Source organism: Rhinatrema bivittatum, chromosome 17 (genome assembly GCF_901001135.1).
Source record: "Rhinatrema bivittatum chromosome 17, aRhiBiv1.1, whole genome shotgun sequence".
NCBI classification, from domain to species: domain Eukaryota; kingdom Metazoa; phylum Chordata; class Amphibia; order Gymnophiona; family Rhinatrematidae; genus Rhinatrema; species Rhinatrema bivittatum.
Genome location: NC_042631.1, coordinates 2,313,644 through 2,334,846, shown reverse-complemented (window position 1 = coordinate 2,334,846; position 21,203 = coordinate 2,313,644). Strand labels below are relative to the sequence as shown.

Here is a 21,203-nt window from a genome sequence, read left to right as displayed (position 1 = left end):
ATAGGTATAAGAGAGTAAGACTTACAAATTGGACTTGTAGTGGTAGAGCATGTAAAATTAAGCATTTAAATACATAACTAAACTGAAAACACGCTTGGGTGTGTTAAGGAGACTTATACAAAAGGGAAAAGAGAAGTGGGAGGGAAAGGAGGAAAGGGTCCTAGGGGGCCATGGGAGGAGAAGATTTGCATGACATAATTTGAATAGAGGGATAAAAGAGAAAAGGTATGGGGGGGTAGGAAGTAAGTAGAGCATGGTTAGAAGGGGAGGTAAGTAAGTAAAACATGGTTAGCAGAGGAAGTAAGTCTGATCGAATGGGATTAGATTAACCAACTCCGTTTGTGAATGTTTGTTTAAATAACCATGTTTTAAGTTCTTTTTTTGAAAGAGTTGGAGTCTCTGATCGAACTTAGGTAGACTGGTAAAGAGTTCCATTCTTTTGGTCCAGCAATCGAAAATGCTCTATTCCTAGTGTTGGAAAGTTTAGCAGAGGGGAGGGAGGGTATGACTAGTAGCAATTTGCCAGTGTTTCTTGTCGTGCGTGGAGTTTTGTGCAGTTGAATCATGTGGTCGAGGGCGGTGTTATCATCTATGTAGATTTTGTTGTGTAGAGTGGTTAAGATTTTGTATTTGATCTTTTGTAAAATCGGTAGCCAGTGAAGACTCCTCAGTACTGGGGTGATGTGTTCAGATTTCTTCTTGCCAGTAAGTACTCTGGCCGCGGCATTTTGTAGCAATTGGAGTGGTTTTAGTGCAGATTTTGGAAGGCCAATGAACAGCACATTACAATAATCGAGACTAGAAAAAATGAGAGATTGTAGGACGGTTCTGAAATCATGCTGGTGTAAAAGCGGTTTAAGGTGTTTGAGTATATGGAGTTTGTGAAATCCTTCTTTTGTTTTCATTTCGATGCTTTTTTTAAGGTTCAGATCGTTGTCTATCCAGATACCGAGGTCTTTCACAAGACTTTTCAGTTGGATGTTATTGTTGTTGATTTTTATGGAAGGCATTAGGGTTGTTAGCTCTGGGTTGATTCTTTTGATAAGGATGCATTCAGTTTTGTTCATATTGAGGCATAATTTTAGTTGGTTCAGTAAGTTTCTAATCGAGATTAGGTGGTTTACTGTGAGGTTGATTGCATCTTCGATAGTTGAGGTTATTGGGATAAGTAATTGAATGTCATCAGCATACAAAAAGAATGAGATGCCTAGATTTGAGATGAATTGACAGAGTGGGCGTAGGTATATATTAAAGAGGGTGGCCGAGAGGGCAGAACCTTGTGGTACTCCGGTTTCTAGGGGGTATGGATCAGATGAGATGTTATTAAGGGTGACTTTGAAGAACCTGTCTTTTAAGAAGGAGGAGAACCAGTTTAGAGTTTTTCCTGATAGACCTATGTTGGTAAGACTAGATAATAGTTTTTTGTGGTCTACAGTGTCAAAGGCCACAGATAGATCAAGTAGGATTAATAAGTGGTTTAATTTGTTGTCAAAACCTCTTATTATTTTGTTAGATAAGTTGATTAGAAGGGTTTCTGTGCTGCGGTTCTTTCTGAAGTCGTGTTGTGAGGGGTGGAGAATATTATTGATCTCAAGGTGTTCATTGAGTTGTTTTAGAGCAGCTTTCTCGGTCATCTTGGCGAGTAAGGGGAGGTTGGAGATAGGGCGGTAATTGTTCAGATCTTTCGGATCCATGTTCTTTTTTTTTCAAAATGGGAGTGATTGTAGCGGTTTTCAGAATGGTAGGTAGTTGGCCTTCTTCCAGAGATTTGTTAATTATGGCAGCTAGGGTTGGTGCAATGAAATGAGCCATTTCCTTTAATACGCGGGTTGGGATAGTATCGAGATCATTTCTCGCAGGATTTATTTTTTGTAGCATCTTTTCTGTTTCTGTAATTGAGATTGGTTCAAAATTCGACCATGTTGTTATAGTTGATGTGTCGGAAGGTAATTCATCAATAGAAGAGTTATTGAAGGTTTTTGTTATTTTTTCAATTTTGTTTTTAAAGAAAATTGCAAGGTCTTGGCTTATGTTATTTGTTGCAGAACAAGGGGTGATTTTGTTGTTATGGTCTATTAGGTTTTTAACTATTTTGAAGAGGGAGTTAGATTTGTTTGAGGAATTTTTTATCTTGAAACTATAGTAGTCGCGTTTGGCGTTCAAAATCGGTTTCTTGTAGTTGGAGAGTTGCATGCGGTATCTTTGGAGGGTAGCTTGGCATTTGTCTTTGTGCCATTCTTTTTCCAACTTCCTGAGGTTGGATTTCATTGATCTGAGTTGTGTTTTGAACCACGGGTTGTTTTTCTCTCTGTTTTGTTTTATCAATTTTGTTTTCTCAGGATTTATGTTGTTAGCAGATTGCTTTGTCAGGTGGAACCAGGACTGGGTGGCGTTATGTATATTGGATAGGTCTAGATTCATTAGCTGTCTCCCCAATTCTTGTTTGATAGAGTCAGGATGGAAGGGAGGTCTGTATTTGAATGACAATTGTTTATTTGTTCTAGTTATTTTGATGGTATTAATTTGTGCACAGCATTGATTTATATGCATATTTTGTAAAATTGGATTATGAGTAAGTAAAGTTTCGGGGAAACTTTTGTGCGCATCAAATAGATATAGATTTGAATAATTTTCAAAGTGAACATACACGCACACAAGTTCACTTTGACATTTGGTATAACTTATGTATGTATATGTTTTGTTTATTCTTACTTGATTAATCACAGTTATTACAAATGTAAAACAAAGTGATGTACAAATAAAATTAGTAAAACTAACAATTTAAAAATAGCAAAGACATAGCATAAAACATATAAAAAATAAAAGGTAAATATAATACAATAAAATGATAAAAATAAAACCAAAAGTTAGGTCAATATATATAAATAAGATAAAAATAAAATGAGTAAAACAATACAAAAGAAAATATAACCAGAAAAGCAGAGAATCAGGCCAGGTGTAAACAAAATGTGAGAAGGCATGTATAAGCGAGTTCAGATATTACTCAAATGTGGGAAAGCTTGTACAAACAAGTAAGATTTAAAGAGATAAATAAGAAAAGCAAATAGCTCTAGAACTTTCAAAATGAATGTTTTGAATGGAGGAAGCACTGGACGTTCTTGTGAGAAGACCATAGCAGGCGAGAAGGAAGATAGGGAGAAGTAACAGAGGCACGATAAGACGTAAGGCCTTAAAAGTAAGGCATCCAATTTTAAATTGTATATGAAGGAACACTGGAAGGCAGTGTAACTCAGCCAAAAGGGGAGTCACGTGATCATATTTAGATTTACAAAAAAATGACCTTTGCAGCAGTGTTCTGAGCCAGTTGAAGCTGCTTAAGTTGGGCTGTTGATAGATCACATAATAAAACGTTACAGTGGTTCAATCTAGACAGAACAAGGAATGAGTTAAAATGTTAAGATCAGGCCGAAGATGATGTATCGATCTGAGGAAAAACATAAATTCTTGAGAATGCTGGAAATACAATGAGTGAAATTGAGCTGGCTACCAAAAGTAACACCTAATGTAGTGACTGGAATGGCACAGCCTGCCCTGATAGGAACTGAGACAGCAGTAAAAGAAAAGTACGAGAAAACCAAATGGCTTCGGATTTTAAAGGATTGACTTTAAGCTGAGAAGAAACCTTTGAAAGACATTTATTAGTGGATGTTGGTTTAAAGCTAGCAAGAATGCCCTCTCTGACCTCATCTTCCCATTTTCTGTCCTGCTGCAGTACCAGAGACCCATCTTGGTCTCTCTTCACTGCTACCATGGATTCTCTGTGCATGGCCTGTACTTTCTGGGATTCTCATAGCAATCCTGCATTGGCAAGGCTGCTCCATACACTCGCCACCCATTCTTACGTTACTCCTGCATATTCCTCTCTCCACCCTCCTATTCTGACTTCCTTGTCTCCAAATAACCCTGCATTCTTGTGCATTATTTATACCCTTGAGGTATATGAATGTTTCTGTCATATCTTATCACATAACTCTTGCCCTCCATGTCTTCTCGAAATGGTTAGGATGCTGCATGCATGCCTACAAAAATGGATGCCCTAATGGTATAGAATCGAGGAAAATATTTGGAAATGGGCAAAGAAATTGCAGTTCTGCATTGTGATCCTAAATCTTGCCCAAAATCTGGGTTACTGCTTTGTTGCTCACAAGCCATAATCTCAGAAAAAGCTTATGAATATCCCAAGAGAAAAGATAAAGTCCCTGATCTTATTGCAGACTTTTGTCATTTTGCCCACAGTTTTACATTGATTTTTAGGATTATTTTGGAGTGCAGTCAGCCAAATTGCTGTACATGGGGTACATTTATAAATTTAGGGTAGGCTTTAAGATCACTAGTATCTGGAGCAGGCACTGATTTACTTAAAAGTTCATACTACAATGTCTGATAATAAGACCGGCAACAAGCTTTACATTCCCCTCCAGTGAGCCTCTCAGCTGACTGTCATGAAAGAAATGGCGGAGAGTTCTGGGTTAAAGCCATATCTTATGCCGATGAGTGAGATGCCTTTCACCAAGTCCTAACTTGCAGCTCTGCAATAGATCATGAGTATTCCTTTGAAATAGTCATTTGATTTTACTTTCCTTGAAGTTTAATTTCAAGAGTTGGGTTGTACATTACTCACCTTTTACTTTCTTCCCTTGATAATTCTGGGACCCTTCCTGGACAATTGCCGAATCTTTTTCTTTGTTACTGCCCTGTTCTTGCTTCCAGTGTCATCTGAGTTATTCGGTGCATTACAATTCTGTGATGTTGGTTCAACTCCAAGGTACAAGAGTACTTTGATACTAGGCAGGAGCTTCTAAGGAAAAGTGCTTATTTCTTCTGCATTTAACCAGAATGTGTTTGGCTTCTAATGATAATCCCAATGATTTTCCTTTGCAGGAGATAAAAAGTCACAGCGGGAAAGGTCTGATAAGCTATTGGAGAGTCAAGAAGATGTTAAAGGCCCATTTCAACTAATATTAAAGCAAGGGAGGAACCCTTACAAACGTGGTGGTAGTGGTGATGATGGGGACGTCCACCCACAGATAAAGAAAAAGAAGATAGACCTTATCTTCAAAGATGTTCTTGAAGCTTCCCTGGAGTCAGCAAAAATGAGTGAGCGCCCAATGGCAACCAGCAGCCCTCTTTCTGTGAAGAAAACTGCCAAGTATCAAATTGAAGATATCTATGAACGATGCCGTGGAGCCACTCAACATAGTTCTTCTACCCTCAGCATAAGCATGGGCGAGGGCAAATGGAAAGTTCCCCATGGCTCATCCTTTGGTAGCCTCCCAGAGGAAGATGAGGAAGATCCATCGGCACTGAAAGCAGAGAGCCCAGCTAAGGTGTCCACTCCGGGAGACTGTAAAGAGATTCCCACTACGTCCTTCTGTCCCAACTGCATAAGACTGAAGAAGAAAATTCGAGAACTTGAGGCAGAGCTGGAGATGTTGAGGTCTGGGAAGCTTTCTGAACACCCCCAGACGATAGTCCAGGTTCCCGAGCTTCAAGAGCTATCAGATCCTCCAGGTAAGTTAAAGAATAAAATCAAGTGCCCAGACAGGAAGATAATATGAATCAGATGTTGTGTGCATGTTCTTGTGCAGAGGAATAGTCTTATTAAGGTGCTGGAGTGGTCTTAACATGATACTAATGGGATGTCTGTAATGAGAAGCCATTTATTTACTTTGTATTGAATGCACTGCCAATAAAGAAAGCTGGATTACAGATGGGTTGTTTGCAGTATTTTTTATTTTCTTTCCCTGGGGAAATATTACCAAGCAAAAAAATGGGGAACTTAATTCTGAAAAGTAGCATGACAAAATACAACCTTTGATGAATTTAATGGAGTTTTCAGACTGGACAAGAATAGAAGGTCATATCTAATCTAAACTGATGTACTTTCTCACATTTATACATCAGCTATGTTTGGGTTTACTGCTTTTCTGCTCCTGTTATGAAGACACAGGGCTGAAGTTGTGATACCACACACACCGCTCGTGGTGTCCTACACAAAGTCAGTGTAGAGAGCAGCAGAGGGGAACAGGGACTTAAGCTCCTAATTGCACCCAGCATTTAGCATTAAGAGGAGGCGAGTCAGACAAAACCTTTATTTTATTTTTCATTCATTCATTCATTCTAACCCAGGAGCTCAGTAAATAATGTGAGTTTCAGGAGGGATGTTTGTGATAAAATAAACTTTAAAAAGAGAAGATATGGAATAATGAAAATAAAACTGAGTTTCTAAATTCAATGAGGCCACCCTTTCCCCTCTGTGAAATCTCTTATTTTACAGTCGTGTTGCAGTGTGGGTTTCTGTGAATTCTGCCTTTCTTACAGGTTTTAATGGTTCTTGACTGGGCTGCTAGAATCTCACACCAGATCTTGCTTTCCAGGGTCACATGGCGCATTGCATAGAGCAGGGCTGAGTGCTAAAATGACCTGACAGAAGATTGCCCATCCTGAAATCCAGCTAAATGTGCACATGGCTGGCATAGCGCATGCAGTTTTCACTGTGGGGAAACAGAGGCATTTCTCTGGGCGTGTTTGGGTCAAAGGAGAAAAACCACAGAATGCAAACAGTCGATTTTCAGGCACAGGCCCCCCTGCTCATACAAACAGCAAATGCTTTTAGTGTGCATGCTTTACACTTTCTAATTTTCACAGAAAAATGACACTTTTTGAAAATTTTCCTAAATATCCACATTAAAACCACTCACATATTTTGCAACTATGCAGCTCTTTGAAGATTGCCCCTCCTGCCCCCACCCCATTGTATTCAGTAAGGTGCCTGGCAGATTTTGAGATAATCTGTGATTATAGGCCGTGATTAACTAATATTACGTCGGTATCTTTAAAAGTGTTCCTGTCTTTTCCATAAAACATTTATATCTTGCAGCTTGGATGATGCTTGAATGGTTGAAGATAGTGTACAGTTCTAATGTTTATTTTCCCTTATTTTTCAGCCTCTGAAGGCATTGTTAATGTGCCACCCATCATGGAGGATGATGACCAGGAAGTGGACTCTGCTGACGAGTCGGTATCCAATGAGATGGTGGCTACAGCAGATGAGCCTTCCAAAATGTCCGCCGCAGCTGGCAGGAGAATTCGTCGTTTCAAGCAAGAGTGGCTGAAAAAGTTTTGGTTCCTCCGGTACTCTTCCACACTGAACGAAATGTGGTGCCACGTGTGCAGACAGTACACCGTGCAATCCTCTCGGACTTCTGCCTTTATCATTGGCTCGAAGCAGTTTAAGATCCACACCATAAAACTTCACAGTCAGAGCAACCTCCACAAGAAGTGCCTGCAGCTTTATAAGCTCAGAATGCATCCAGAAAAGACTGAAGAAATGTGCCGCAACATGACCCTGCTCTTTAACACAGCCTACCACTTGGCTTTAGAAGGCAGGCCCTACTTTGATTTCAGGCCCCTTGCAGAATTACTAAGAAAGTGTGAACTCAGAGTGGTTGACCAGTACATGAATGAGGGAGATTGTCAGATATTAATTCACCACATTGCCAGGGCTCTTCGAGAAGACCTTGTGGAACGAATAAGACAGTCCCCATTTCTTAGCATCATACTGGATGGGCAAAGTGAAGATTTAATTGCTGACACCGTAGCAGTCTATGTACAGTACACAAGCAGTGATGGACCTCCAGCAACAGAATTCCTGTCTCTCCAAGAGCTTGGCTTGTCTACCACAGAGAGTTACCTCCAAGGAATAGACCGAGCTTTTTCAGCCTTAGGAATAAGACTTCAGGATGAGAAGCCAACTGTTGGCTTGGGCATAGATGGTGCTAACATTACAGCTGGTCTAAGAGCTAATATGTATATGACACTCAGAAAGACCTTGCCATGGCTAATTTGCTTGCCTTTCATGGTGTACAGGCCTCATTTGGAAATTTTGGATGCAATCAGTGGGAAAGAGCTCCCATGCTTAGAAGAACTAGAAAACAATCTAAAGCAGCTTCTCAGTTTCTACCGTTACTCACCAAGACTGATGTGCGAATTAAGAGCAACTGCCTCAACTCTTTGTGAAGAAACCGAATTCCTGGGAGATATACGAGCTGTGAAGTGGATTATTGGTGAACAAAATGTTCTTAATGCTTTGATCAAGGATTACATTGAAGTTGTGGCACATCTCAAGGATATCAGCAGCCAGACCCAAAGAGCTGATGCCTCTGCTATTGCATTAGCTCTCCTCCAATTTCTTCTGGATTATCAGTCAATTAAGCTCATCTACTTCTTACTGGATGTGATTGCTGTGCTGTCACGCCTAGCTTACGTCTTCCAAGGGGAATACCTCCTAGTGTCTCAAGTGGATGAGAAGATAGAGGAGGCCATTCAGGAGATCAGTCGGTTGGCAGATTCTCCTGGGGAATACCTACAAGAGTTTGAAGAAAACTTTCGAGAAAGCTTTAATGGTGTGGCACTGAAAAATCTGCGGGTAGCTGAAGCCAAATTTCAGTCAATCAGAGAGAAGATTTGCCAGAAGACCCAGTTAACCCTAGCTCAAAGGTTTGATTCCCGTAGTCAGACATTTGTCAAGGCCTGCCAAGTGTTTGACCTGTCAGCCTGGCCTCGAAGTACAGAGGAGCTGGTGAATTATGGAGAGGAGGATATGGTTCAAATATTCGATCACTTGGAGGCAATCCCATCTTTTCTAAAAGAAATCTGCAGGGAGGGAGCAGACAGCAGAGGAAGTTTGTTAATGGAATGGCGGGAGCTGAAAGGGGATTATTACACTAAAAATGGCTTCAAAGACTTAATCAGTCACATTTGTAAATACAAACAGAGATTTTCCCTCTTAAACAAGGTGGTGCAGATCTTGAAAGTCCTTCCCACATCAACGGCTTGCTGTGAGAAAGGTCGCACTGCCCTTCAGAGAGTGCGCAGAAACAACCGCTCCAGACTCACACTGGAGCAATTGAGCGACCTTTTGACCGTTGCCGTAAATGGACCCCCCATTGCCAACTTTGATGCCAAGAGGGCGCTGGATAGTTGGTTTGAGGAGAAATCGGGGAATAGTTATTCTCTGTCGGCAGAAATACTGAGCAGGATGTCCTCCCTAGATCAGAAGCCAGTGCACCCCAGCATGGACATGGGCTCTGAATTTTACTCTGATATCTAGGAAGGAAGCTAGAAAATATTTTTTTATTCTATTCCTAAGCTTTGATATGTTATATAAATATATTATATATATATATATATATAAAACAATATATATATCTATATATGTATCTAAATATAGATATAGATATATATTAAACAAGAATCCCACTAAAATTACGAAAAACCTTGCTCTGGCTTTCTAGAAACTCTGTGAAAGTGAAAACGTGGAGAGTCCTGCATTGTATTTAGTGCTGCTCTGCAAACACGGCAGCTGCCCCTGAGATCTGAACGTTTCCCCTCTTCTTTTCTATCGCTCTCCCTCAGGTGTGGCGTTTTTCTTCTGCCCTCGTCTGCAGGGAATGGGGGCCTCCGCATGCAGACGGACACCGCGCTGCTTTCTGCTCAGCCCCACTTTGCTTATTTAGAGGGGAATTTATAATCACTCTTGTGTGCTTAGGGTTTTGGGGTGGGCTTGGGGGTTCTTGATGCTGTTATTAAAAAGAGTTCTCTTCTAAAGTGCGACCCCCCCCCTCCCCCTCAAATGGGACAGGGCCTGTAGTGCAGCTGAGGGCCCATCCCCTGTGGCTGCAACATTTATCATTTCTAGAGACTGCAATGTGACGTTATGTACAGAATAAGCTATGGGAGAAGGGGATTATTGCATTTTTATAATGGGATTAAACCCCGAGTATCAGCACTACTGGTAAAGCTGTATAGCAGGCGAGAGTGGTCCCAGCAGGGCACAAGGAATCTTGGACTTAAAATAATTATATTCCTCTCAGCCCGTGTGCGTGTGTGTGTGTGTGTGTGGGTGCGCGCGTGGGGGGGGATTATCACTCTGGTTAACGGATTTAACCCCTTCATATCCGGTTCTGGAAGCAGCCGGCCTCAGAACGAGGCATTGGGAGGGAACTCGCTGGGTGGTTGTGAAGGAAGACTCATGGGAGTAGGATCCCAGCATTAGTAGTGGCTCAGAGGTTAGAAGCAGGGCAATCACTTCCCCTCTCCTGGCACGCCTTCTGACCTTGGGCAAGTCATTTTATCTCCCATTGTCTCAGGTACCCACTTAGACTGTAAGCTCTTTGGGGCAGGGACTTACTGTACCTGAATTACTAATAATGCTGTAAACTGTTGTGAGCATTATTTAGAAAAGCAGGCTAAAAATCCAAGCTTTTATGACTTTTATTATTGGAAAGGTGGAACTATTGGGCCAACTTGTTATATTCTAATTTGCAGGCTCTATTTATACTCTTTATACATATAGCTTTTATTGTATTGTTGACTACAAAGTGTTTTATGGCTGGAGGTATCAATGCAAAGTCTACCCTTGAAGGTGGGGGTATTTTAATATTATTCTACTTCATCTTCAGTTTTTATTTTTTGTCATGGGAATTAATCGGTGTTCATTGTAATCAACAAAACTGGAAAACAATTGGTGGAAAAGTTATTTTTTTCCACTGATTTTCTTCCATAGTTTTTGTTGCAATAAAAACCAAAGATTAATTCATGGGAAAAATAAAATAAAAACTGAAAATAAAGATCCCTAATTAAGTGGGAAGATGAAATCTCTTCTCCCCATGTGCTTTGCTGCATCTCTGGGCAAGCAGCATTGATCTCACTGAATAAAACTTTCCATTGGTTATAATTGCAACTCTTTAAGCAGCTCCATGAGGAAGAATAGGCAGATTAGTGACAGTATCACATAGATCCAATGGATCAACCAGGTAAAATGAACTAAAATGCTGCAATGTGAAAACACACACTATTGGCCCATTTAGCATGCAAAGCTGATTTTTGTTTCCGCAAATAACTATTTTAGTGCATGCAGTTTTTCTCTTGTAAGTTTTATTGCAATTTCAATGCTAATGAGTGGCTGCTATGCAAAATTATGCAAAGCAGTTCATTAGCTGTGAACACATAGTTAAACTATGCTTGCTAAATGCTTTATAAACCCAATTACATAAACAATTTAACTACACTTCAATGCTGTGTAGTTAAAGGATTTGCAATAAAAGCCATAGGAAAAGTGTGCATGTTGTTTTGCTATTGGGCTTATTTGCATATAATTCAAGGATAGCAAAATAGCGCACAATAAAAAGCAGAGAGCACACCCACTTTAGCACGCTGTAGTACATTGGTCTCTTAGCGAGATCCTATGTGTTACTCATGACAAAATGGTTGCTCCCAGGAATAGCGGGGAACTACTGAAAGAAGTGAAAATGAAAACTGTTGGAAAATTGAGGTATTGCTCCTTTCTGGGTGAAGCTCTGAAGCAGAGATTCCTTTTGCTCCAGGCGGAAACCTGAAACCCTGGCAATGTGACAGCAGAAGGTTTTCTGGCCTGCACCTGCTCTGCTGAAATATTTGCTCCTTTCTGTTTGGGTGAAAATAATCCCACAAAAGCAATGTGAAAAAGTGGAACATAACCCTGAAAGTGGCCTCCTCAGATGTCCTTTTGAGGAAAGGAGGAGGCCAATAACGGCGTTGCCTGGATGGCACAGATCTGTGCACAATTCAGTCCACAGCACAACCGGAAATCATCCCAACCAATTTGTCACTTGTCAGTAGGGCAGATCTTTGCCTAAGCTGAGCTGACATTGAGTACAGAAACTCTGAAAATGTTTCTGTGTCCCCCGTCCTGGTTCTGATGCTAAAACACTGAACCATTGCTGCTGGTCAGTGGCAGTCTCAGCAGTGGATGCTGCAAGCCCTTCTAATGTAAGAAAAAACACAGCTTTTTGTGATCCCAGCCCAGCAAATCAAACCCAAGCCAGAGTTATGTGAGGACAGGAGACCTGTAGGGCTTTCAGCCTGTAGGAAAGGGGTGGATGGTTTATAGTTTTTTGCTTGGCAGGATTTGAGGTTAACCTGAAACTCTGGCAGCCCAACCTTCAGTCCCTCCTGTTGTTTCTGTAAGCAAAGTTCATTTTCATATTTACTGTGCATCAGGTGCTTGTTCATATTTCCAGGGCATGCTCGGAAAACTGATGCCTCTTGGACATGACTTGTGGTCAGTCCTGGACCTCGTGCTTTTCTATCTTAAAATTGGTGGTCATGAACGTTTTAACCAATACGGAGGAGGGGAATTTTTACTGTAGGCTGTAAAGGTGGCTCCTGCACTTTGGTGTCAGTAGGTTTCAGAGCAGCCCTGGCCAGCCAGTGAAACTCAGGACATGGTCTCTCCCCGTGCGGTCATCGGGCTGTATCCTGAGCAGTAGGAAGACTGCGCTGGATTTTTAATTTAAGAAGCATGAGAAGAGCACTGTGTGCATTTGAGCTGTTTGGGACGAGCTGCGGCCCACACACTGCTCTACTTTCTGCACTGAGGTTTTATCACTGGTGGGGCACTTTATAGTAGAAGGCAGCTGTGGCCTGCTCTCTAATCACGTCAGAGTGATAGGAAAGCGTAGAAAGGCCCACCAGTAATTTTTGGCTGTGCCGGCAGGATTGTGGGACTGTGCGTGCCAGTGCAGAAGCCACTGCCACACCTGGGGGTGCTGCTGAAATCTCTCTACTGTGAAAAAGGCTTAGCAGCTTTTGCAGTGCCCTTGGTTTATCTGCTTTCCAGAGGCTTCATTTTCTAGGGCTTCTCTCCCATTCGGTCCCTGTGGAGGGGGCAAACCTTAGTAAATCAGGCTCTGCTTGTTTTAAGCTGCATTGCATTTCTCCAATGCCTCCTTTGTGCTGTTATCAGCTGGTGTGAGATATTGGTAGCCTAATTCACCCCCTACCTCTGTCTTTATTTTTTTCTTGGTTCTCTTTATTAGGGATCCCTTTTCACAAAAGATTTTGGCCTGTGCTTAAATGGGCAAGTCCCTGTCTCTCTCTCCTCTGAGACATTCCCTGGTGACAGCAGCACCAAAGCAGCAGGCATCGTCCCGGGAGGCTTACAAAGTGTACGCAGGGCTCACACAGACGCTACATTAGATATCAACTTGCTTATATATGAGCAATAAATGCAGCTTTCCTAATGCGTGATCATGTAATCTGTACTCACATGACTTATTTACCACTGCACCTTCACCATTCTATAAATGATGGTGACGTTTTCTCTGTCATTACCACGAAAGGCAGAATATTATTTTCACTACAGAAAACTCCATATATTCGCTTTGTGTCAGCAGGTGTGGTCAGTTCTGAGGAATTGTCTGTTGCTTACTTTAAAGCTGAATTACTGTACTCTCAGAGTGGAACGAACCCTCGGCATTAAATCCACATTGATTTTCATGCATGCAAAAGTCTGTGATGTCACAAGCTATGCAACAGCTCCTGTTTTTTGGGAGGGGAATAGGTTCAGCTGCTGCAGTTTGTTACTGTATTCATTTTTTAAATTACACTGCGCTTGCAGATGGGGCTAAAATGTATTTTTAGAGAGGTGAGAGGTATCCTCAGTGAAAGTTTTGGATACATAAAGGTCTCAGCAGTCGGGGCACTGAGAGTGCACACATCCAGTCCTGGAGTCGAATCCCTGTGTCGCTGTTTCCAGGAGCTGTGCTGTGGCAGGGAAAGGCTTTATAATGAAAACGTTTACTCCTGTACCACTCCCTCCCTTTGTGTGTGGAGAGTGGGCATGTGTAGAAGCAAGAGAGGGTTTTCTTCTGTCTTTCAGTGAAATTCTTGCTGGTTTCTGACCCATTGGAGCAGTGACTTTGCTTGCTTACACATGTGGCTTGTAGCTGGCTGTCTCCTTCCATATGGGATCATGACTTGTATCATGTTTGACGTATTTGGATGGGTAGTCATCATCCCAAGAAAGGAAAAGACTGTGCTGGTAATGTTCATTAAGCTAATGAAGAGACACAGGGCCTGAGCAAAGAATGTGTAAGAGACTCTCTCTCCCAGCCTAGGGAACCACTCCAACAGTGGGTTTAAGATTTAATGAGATAGGAGGGGTGAAAGGATGTTAACAGCCTCCTCGCTATTGACCAGAAGTCTAGCTTCTTGGAGCTGCGTCATGCCCACGGGTCATAGATGTTCAACAGCATCAACCATACTCACAACATCCAGAGTGACTCCCTGACTCCAGGCTATGAGGAACAGGTGAAGTTGTCCTGGGATTTTTAACTACTGTTTCGAAAACATTCTGGGAGTTTCCCATTGCAAAAAGAGTTTTAAAAAACAGGACCAAGTACCAGTTGCTAGGGATCTGGAAGTGGGGCATGAACAGCAAGCAGTTGCTCACCTAGCACCCCCTCCGTTTGTCTACCAAGTGCCCTGTCTTGCCCCCGAAATGAATCTGGGATTTATGATAGCTTTGGCATGAGCAGACAGCTGTGCCCACTTTACTTCTCGCTTTGTTCTCATTGTGGGAGGCGTGCAGCCCCTGAATACCAGGATCAGGTTGTGAATGCCCTGTTCCAGCTGCAAATTCCACACCTTGGCTGATGTAGAAAGCACTTGCGCAGCTTGTGAGCATGCGGTGAGCTCCCAGCCCCTTTGCTGTAAGGACAGAACTCCAAATCTCCAAATCTGCCATGAACATCCCACTAGGTAGTGAGAAAAGCGTTTGGGAGGGAACCAGCCCCCTTGTCCCAGTATGTAACCAGTTACACCCAAAGCATGAAAGAAGTTCAGAGGCAAACTATTAGAAATCTCACACGGAAAGGTTTAATGTTCTTCCTCACAGACAGACCATGCTTTATCGTACCTGTGTGACCTGACAGAACACTGGATACAAACAGAGCTATGCTGAGAAATATAAGACTATGTATACATGTACTTCCTGTAATGTAAGATGATTGCTAATAAAACAGTTAAGTTTATCTATCTGTTTTGACCGGCATTTGTCTTTTTGATATGAGGTGCCCATTATCAAAATTGAGTCAAATCAGCTGTCCCAAGGCCAATGACGATCCGGCTGCAGAGAGAAGCTTGCAGTCAAGCTGAGAGCTCTTAAAGAAAGAGCAAAATGGGGGGAAAAAAGGCGAGAGAAGCCGAACCAGACCCCAGCCAGTCCAAACAAGGCACTCCCTGGTCAAAATACAAAAGGAACGATCCTGGCCACGTGACGTCGCTCAATCTGCATTTAGAAAGTTAAGCAAGAAGAGATCCCCAAGCATTAAAGGGAAATCTTTCAAACATCTACGGGTACCTTTCCTCGCAGGCATTGCACCAGTTCATTTAAGGACAAGTAAATGTGTGCTTTACCTTTGAAAACTGTGTACAGAGATTCGCACCTGCCTGCTTGAGGGACACTTCTCACTTTCCAAATGAAAATGCAAACCTGTGTGCATTGCTGCAGTCCCTGCCCTCGGGGACGCCGCCATGTGTGTGGTTGGAAAATGCATGGGGAGGAGCGTGGGGGATTTTACCCCATAAATGACTATTTTTCAAAATTTCCCTCTGCCAGGAGCTTGCAGCCTTTCATCGCACGTGGATTCTAGTCATGAATTAAAGAAGGGCCTGATGATAAGACATAGATGTGTAATCCCACTTTGAGGCTTCCCAAACCTATCCTGAGGACCCCCACAGACAGTTGGGTTTTCAGGATATCCATAATGAATATGCATGAATAAATTTGTGTACACTGAGTCGCCAAGATATGCAAGTTTATCTCATGCATATTACATAAGGTTTGCCATACTGGGACAGACCCAGGGTCCATCAAGCCCAGCATCCTGTGGCCAAGCCAGGCCATAAGTACCTGGCAGGATCCCATGGGGTAGAGAGATTCCAAGCTGCTTATCCCAGGAATAAGCAGGGGATTTCTGCAACTCCACCTTAATAAAGGTTAATGGACTTTTCCCCCAGGAACTTGTCCAAACCTTTTTTTAAACTCAGCTACACTAACATCTTTCACCACATCCTCTGGCAACAGATTCCCAAGCTTAATTATGCATTGAGTAAAAAATATTTTCTCTTATTAGTTTTAAATATATAACCCAGTAACTTCATTGTGTGTCCCCTGGTCTTTGTACTTTTCAAAAGAGTAAACAACTGATTAACGTTTACTCGTTCCATTCCACTCATTATTTTATAGACCTCTATCATATCTCCCCTCGCTGTCTCTTCTCCAAGCTGAAGAGACCTAACCTCTTTAGCCTTTCCTCAAAGGGGAATCATTCCATCCCCTTTATCATTTTGGTCACCCTTACCTGTACCTTTTCTAATTCTGCTATATCTTTCTTGAGATGTGGTGACCAGAACTCCGCACAATACTCAAGATGAGGTTGTACCATGATATTCTGTGTTTTATTCTCCATTCCTTTCATAATAATAATTAGCAATCTATTTGCTTTCTTGGCTGCTGCTGCACACTGAGCAGAAGATTTCTTTATATAATTTTTCAACGATGACCCCTAGATCCTTTTCCTGAGTGATGATTCCTAATGCGGAACCTTGTTATTTTCATTATTCATTGTGGATATCCAGAAAACCCAGCTGGCTGTGGGAAGCCTGTTTTACAGTAATTACAGCCACATGATCCAGAGCAGCAGGATATCCATAAGTATGTATAAGAGAGCTCTGCATGCAAATCTATCTCATGCATATTCATTATGGATATCCTGAAAATCAGACTGAGTAGGATTAGATTGAAAAATGCTGATTCAGACCAAGTGCATATGAAATAATCATGATTACCCTAAGAGTATGAATGATTATTTTTTATTGTGCTCATATAAACAAGAATTATTAAATGCATAATTGTCAACCATTGTAGAGGCTTCAGTAATACAGGATGCTGTGGCCAATTTAGGTGCATGCAGGGTAGAATACAGCAGTGTTTCCCAGGCCTCTCCTAGAAGCACACCTATCCAGTCAGGTTTTCAGGATTACCACAATGAATATGCATGAGATACATTTGTATGCAAATCTATCTCAGGCACATTCATTATGGATATCCTGTAAACCAGACTGGTTAGGTGTGCTTCTAGGAGAGGCCTGGGAAACACTGGAATACATTATTTCAGAGTTGCCAATTTCAGGATGGAGAATTTTGACCAGTCCTGGTGTTGAATTTACCAATGCATTGTGGTATTTGAAGTCCCTGATTCTACCAGAATGCATCTGGATGGGAATGGCCTGAAATTGTCCCTCCTTATATTGGCTAACTTGGCAGCTCTCTAATCAAAACCATTAGCCTGTGCATTTCCACTGCAGGTCATGCATTCCCTTGCTGCAGGCTTTACAGTTTGACGATGGCTATTGCTAGTAATTTCGGTTGTATGATAATTTAGGGGAACCTCGCCCCCGATAGAATTCTGAAATGCAACTGAACTCTTTAATCAGTATAATCAACCCCAAATGCTCTCTGCAAGGGTTTCAGATGTGAGATCAGCTGCTGGAGCTGGGAGCTACGGCTATGCTGTATGGAAATCCTGCTAAAGCCGAGGGCACAGTCCAATTCCAACCTCTCCCTCACTGCGCAGAAAAATGAAAAGCATTTTTGCATGGGCTAGCTCGGGGGGTGAATTTCCAAGAAAAAGATGAATGCATCTGTCAGGTTTTTAGGAAATGATGCGGAGACATTACTTCTTAATGAGGCACTCTGGCAGTTACTATGGAAACCACTCTCTCTCATTTATCAAATACATTTTTCACCCCTCAGGTGTTGCCATGTCCAGCTCTCTTGCATTGCTGAATGTGAGAAATCGCATTAATCAGACCCTGTCTCATGGCAGCTACAGCCTGAGCTCTGTCTGCTCTTTTCACAGCACAAGAACTTGAGTGTAGAAGGAATTACAGGAGAAAACGAAGCTGCCACAATATTTGTATGCACAGCCTTTTGCAACCAGATGGACAAGTGGGGTTTCTGCTTGGTTTGCAGTGCCAGCTACCCCTTTTTATGGACCAGGTATCTTCCTACGGCTCCTTTGGACCTCCAGCTCAGTCGGAACTGGACTCTAATGGGTTTATTTATTTACGATTTTTATATACCGATGTTCATTTCAAAAAGAGATATCACATCGGTTTACAATAAGGTACAATAGGTAATTCACTATCCCCTAAAAGGGCTTACAATCTAAAAGTTTTGTACCTGAGGCTAAGAGATTACAAAAATAAAACCATCAAAATCAAAGTTCTTAACAATTAAGCAAAAGGTATAACAAGGAGCATATTAAAGAAATAACACAAAGGGTTGCTTGGTGCCTTTCAAACTGCCCGGCTCTGCGATGATGTCAGGGGAGGGGGCGGGTCTCAGAATCATGGTTTTCCCCACAGAAATCTCTTCTCAGTTTCAAAGACAGTTTTTTTCAATTTTTTTGTCTTTTTACCTTGGATGTTAGCTGTTATTGAGCTGTGAATCTTTATTCAGAACTGCTGAGGATTATTTCCTTATTACATGCCTTGGCCAGGGGCCATGCAAACCTAGTCCAGCAGGTGTCACCCTTGAGCAATGACCACAACTCTCTCTTCTGCCTGGCCCCCCAGTGGTCTCTGGGCACCCTTTCTGAGCATTTCTAACCCCAACTCCATCCAAGGCACGGAAGATCTAACTGTGGGACGAAGCCAAGAGCTTTCCACGTGGCAGTGCACTGGGCCAGCCCACCAGGCTTTGCAGCAGAGCTGGTGTTTGCTTCGTGAATATGAGGAATTACTTTTCAAAAGATGATGTTCTGTTCCACATTCATGTTCTAAAGGTAACAGCAAAAGGTAGGGCGGAAGATGCTTTCGCCATAGAGGAAAGGAATAAATACAAAATGTTTTCAGCATTTAAATGAGAAAACAGTAGAATGGATTTTGTTGGTCTCTCATCTAACTGCTAATCTTTTTCCTGTAGAGCACTGAGGCCGCCTCTCGAGGAAGTTCGTCTGCTCTCTTATGTGGATGTCATCATGTGCATGGTGCGTATGAGTTTGCTGAGCATCACCTGGTGTTTTATAATGCGAAGAGGTGTTATAACTGCTGTTCTCTCACTTAATATATCTCCTTTTGCACATTTCTATCAGTATAAGACCTTGCCTTAGCAAGCCTAGCAAAAACAGCTCTCATGCAGAAAAATGCAGGCATCCAATCGGCTGATTAATCCTGACTGTGGTAGAAAACAGAGAAAGGGACTCCTCCAACCCCAAGAAAGCAATTAGCAAAGTTTAATAGGATTTCATTTTCCATGCAGCCGTAGAGAGGGTTTCCCTATGAAGGTCTCGCTCTTACGGTGAAGGGAGCAGAAAGATATTGCTTTCATATCATTGCAAAACCTGGGCCTCCATCAACACATTGACTGAAAGACAGAAACCATTCTGCTTCTCTGCCCTTCTCCTCCTCTCATGTTTCTGTCCCTCCTTCTCCAACATGGATGGCTGCTGCTAGCTCTCTGGATGATCTTTGGGATATTTGCTTATAGCGAGCAAACATGCAGAGTTCCTTCTAACAGGTGGCGCACCTCACTAGGTAAACAGCAAGCTTTGCCAGGGCCTCTCTGACTCGGCTCTGGGCACCCATCCTGCGGGCACTCTGTCGACTGCCACTAAGCTAATGAACAATTTGATTTAATCCTCCCTCTCCCAACTAGTTACTAGCCATGGTTCTTGCAGGACATGAATAGGGTCAAAGGGCAATGAAGAGGTGGGTAGTGAGGACTTGCCCAGGTTCTGCTGCAATGTATCTGTCCTTTGCACAAGTTTAGTATCCCTGAAACGTATAATATTCCAAATGGTTTGCAAGCTTTGTAACCAAACTCTACCCTTTTTGGAAAACACCTTTTCCAAAAATGGTTTTAAATTTAAAAAAATTTAAAGTGCAGTGCCTTAATGTGTCATGCACTGAGAAAGTGAAGAGTATGAAATGGAAACAGAGCCTGGTTCCTAGGGATGGGGAGAGCTGGATAAATTAATGCGGTTAGTGCTGTAGCTAAGGAGGAGAAGACCCAGGCTGCTGCCCGTAGGTGAGGGAATGGAAAACAGAGTGTGGGTTGGTTGTTTTAGGTGGTGGATAGAAGATAAAATATAAGTGTGACATCTTCAAAGGGGCTCCCATATGTTCTATATAACCATTATGGCTGTAGATTAATGTTTATATAATATAATGCAATTTTAAATGTACCTATAAGATCATTACTTAATCAATGGGGTTGGTATCCTACCTCAGAGTGTCACTTCGCTGTCAATCTCCAGTGCCAGGCACAAAAAATATAAACATAGACCAACTTCAAGTCTTCTTGCTTCCAACAAAGTTTAAAAAAAAACCAAAACAACTTTTTTCCCTATTTTTCTTTAAAAAAGCAGCTAGCAATGAAGCAAACACTAAATGGCTTGTAACTTTATGTAGACATATTTCTACTTGCATTAGTCTTATAAAGGCCGTCCCTGTGGCGAAAGTAATTGAAGGTCAACAGATGTTTCACTTACTATACTGCAGCTGTCAGCTAGAAATCTAGAGAAGTTACTCCGCTAAAAATAATTGTAAAAAGCTTTAAAATACACCAGCATGAGTACTTTGCAGGAATATAAATACAATATTAGTGTAGTGATGTGAGGATGAGGAGCTTCACATTGGTCGTGCACCATGTGCTTCTCAGAACTTTACAAGCTATTTTCCTACTGTTTTGCATGACTGCCATCCATGTATTAGAGTACAGAGCACTAACTCTAGTGCACTAACAGAGGAATAGCCAATGCACGATCAGGAATTCTTCCCTATAGTGGGCCGCACCTGGAGCATTACTTCACGAATTCCATCAGAACTAGATGTGACTTTGTTTTCAATCCTTATTGCTAAGGGTCCACACCAGAGCTACTCCCATTTCATCTTCCAACATAATGGTGCTGTAAGAACATTATCACACACACAGCAAGTTCAGTCCCCTTGACCCTTCGGTAAACAGTAAGTGCAGTCCCACAGACTCAGTTCCTCAGACTCTCCTGTTTATAGCAAGTTCAGTCCTGCAGACGATTCTGCGTCTTCCAGTGCAAGTAAAGTACTACCCAGCTGACACTGCAGCAGCTCTATCCATCAACCAAAAGCAAGGTTTGCTGATGGCTAGGTTGAGAGAACACTGCCCAAATCTCATCTTGGAGTGAGTTTCCTCACTCCGAAGGCCATCAGATCTTCACAAGAGACCACTGTTCTGTTCGTAGGTGTCACGAAGAATGTCAAAGTGGCCCCTAATCCCCTACACTCGTACCTAATCCCTACCTCGAGTTACTAGG

General features: G+C 42.1%; 1 protein-coding gene and 1 long non-coding RNA gene across 7 annotated transcripts in view; one reads left to right on the top strand and one right to left on the bottom strand.

Moving 5' to 3' along the window:
- The window catches only part of PRDM11 (PR/SET domain 11), a 73,638-nt gene extending 58,756 nt beyond the window's left edge, over positions 1 to 14,882 (top strand). For 5 of the 6 annotated variants that reach the window (XM_029582957.1, XM_029582958.1, XM_029582955.1 and 2 more), the window contains 2 exons: positions 4,903 to 5,532; positions 6,969 to 14,882. In XM_029582957.1, the coding sequence (XP_029438817.1) occupies positions 4,903 to 5,532; positions 6,969 to 9,133 (2,795 nt within the window). In that variant the 3' untranslated portion in view covers positions 9,134 to 14,882. The remainder of the gene's footprint in view (positions 1 to 4,902; positions 5,533 to 6,968) is intronic. The other variant, XM_029582961.1, reaches the window with a different exon arrangement.
- Positions 1 to 21,203, bottom strand: part of LOC115079402 — a 31,442-nt gene that overhangs the window by 4,445 nt on the left and 5,794 nt on the right. The gene's annotated exons all lie outside the window — the stretch shown is intronic.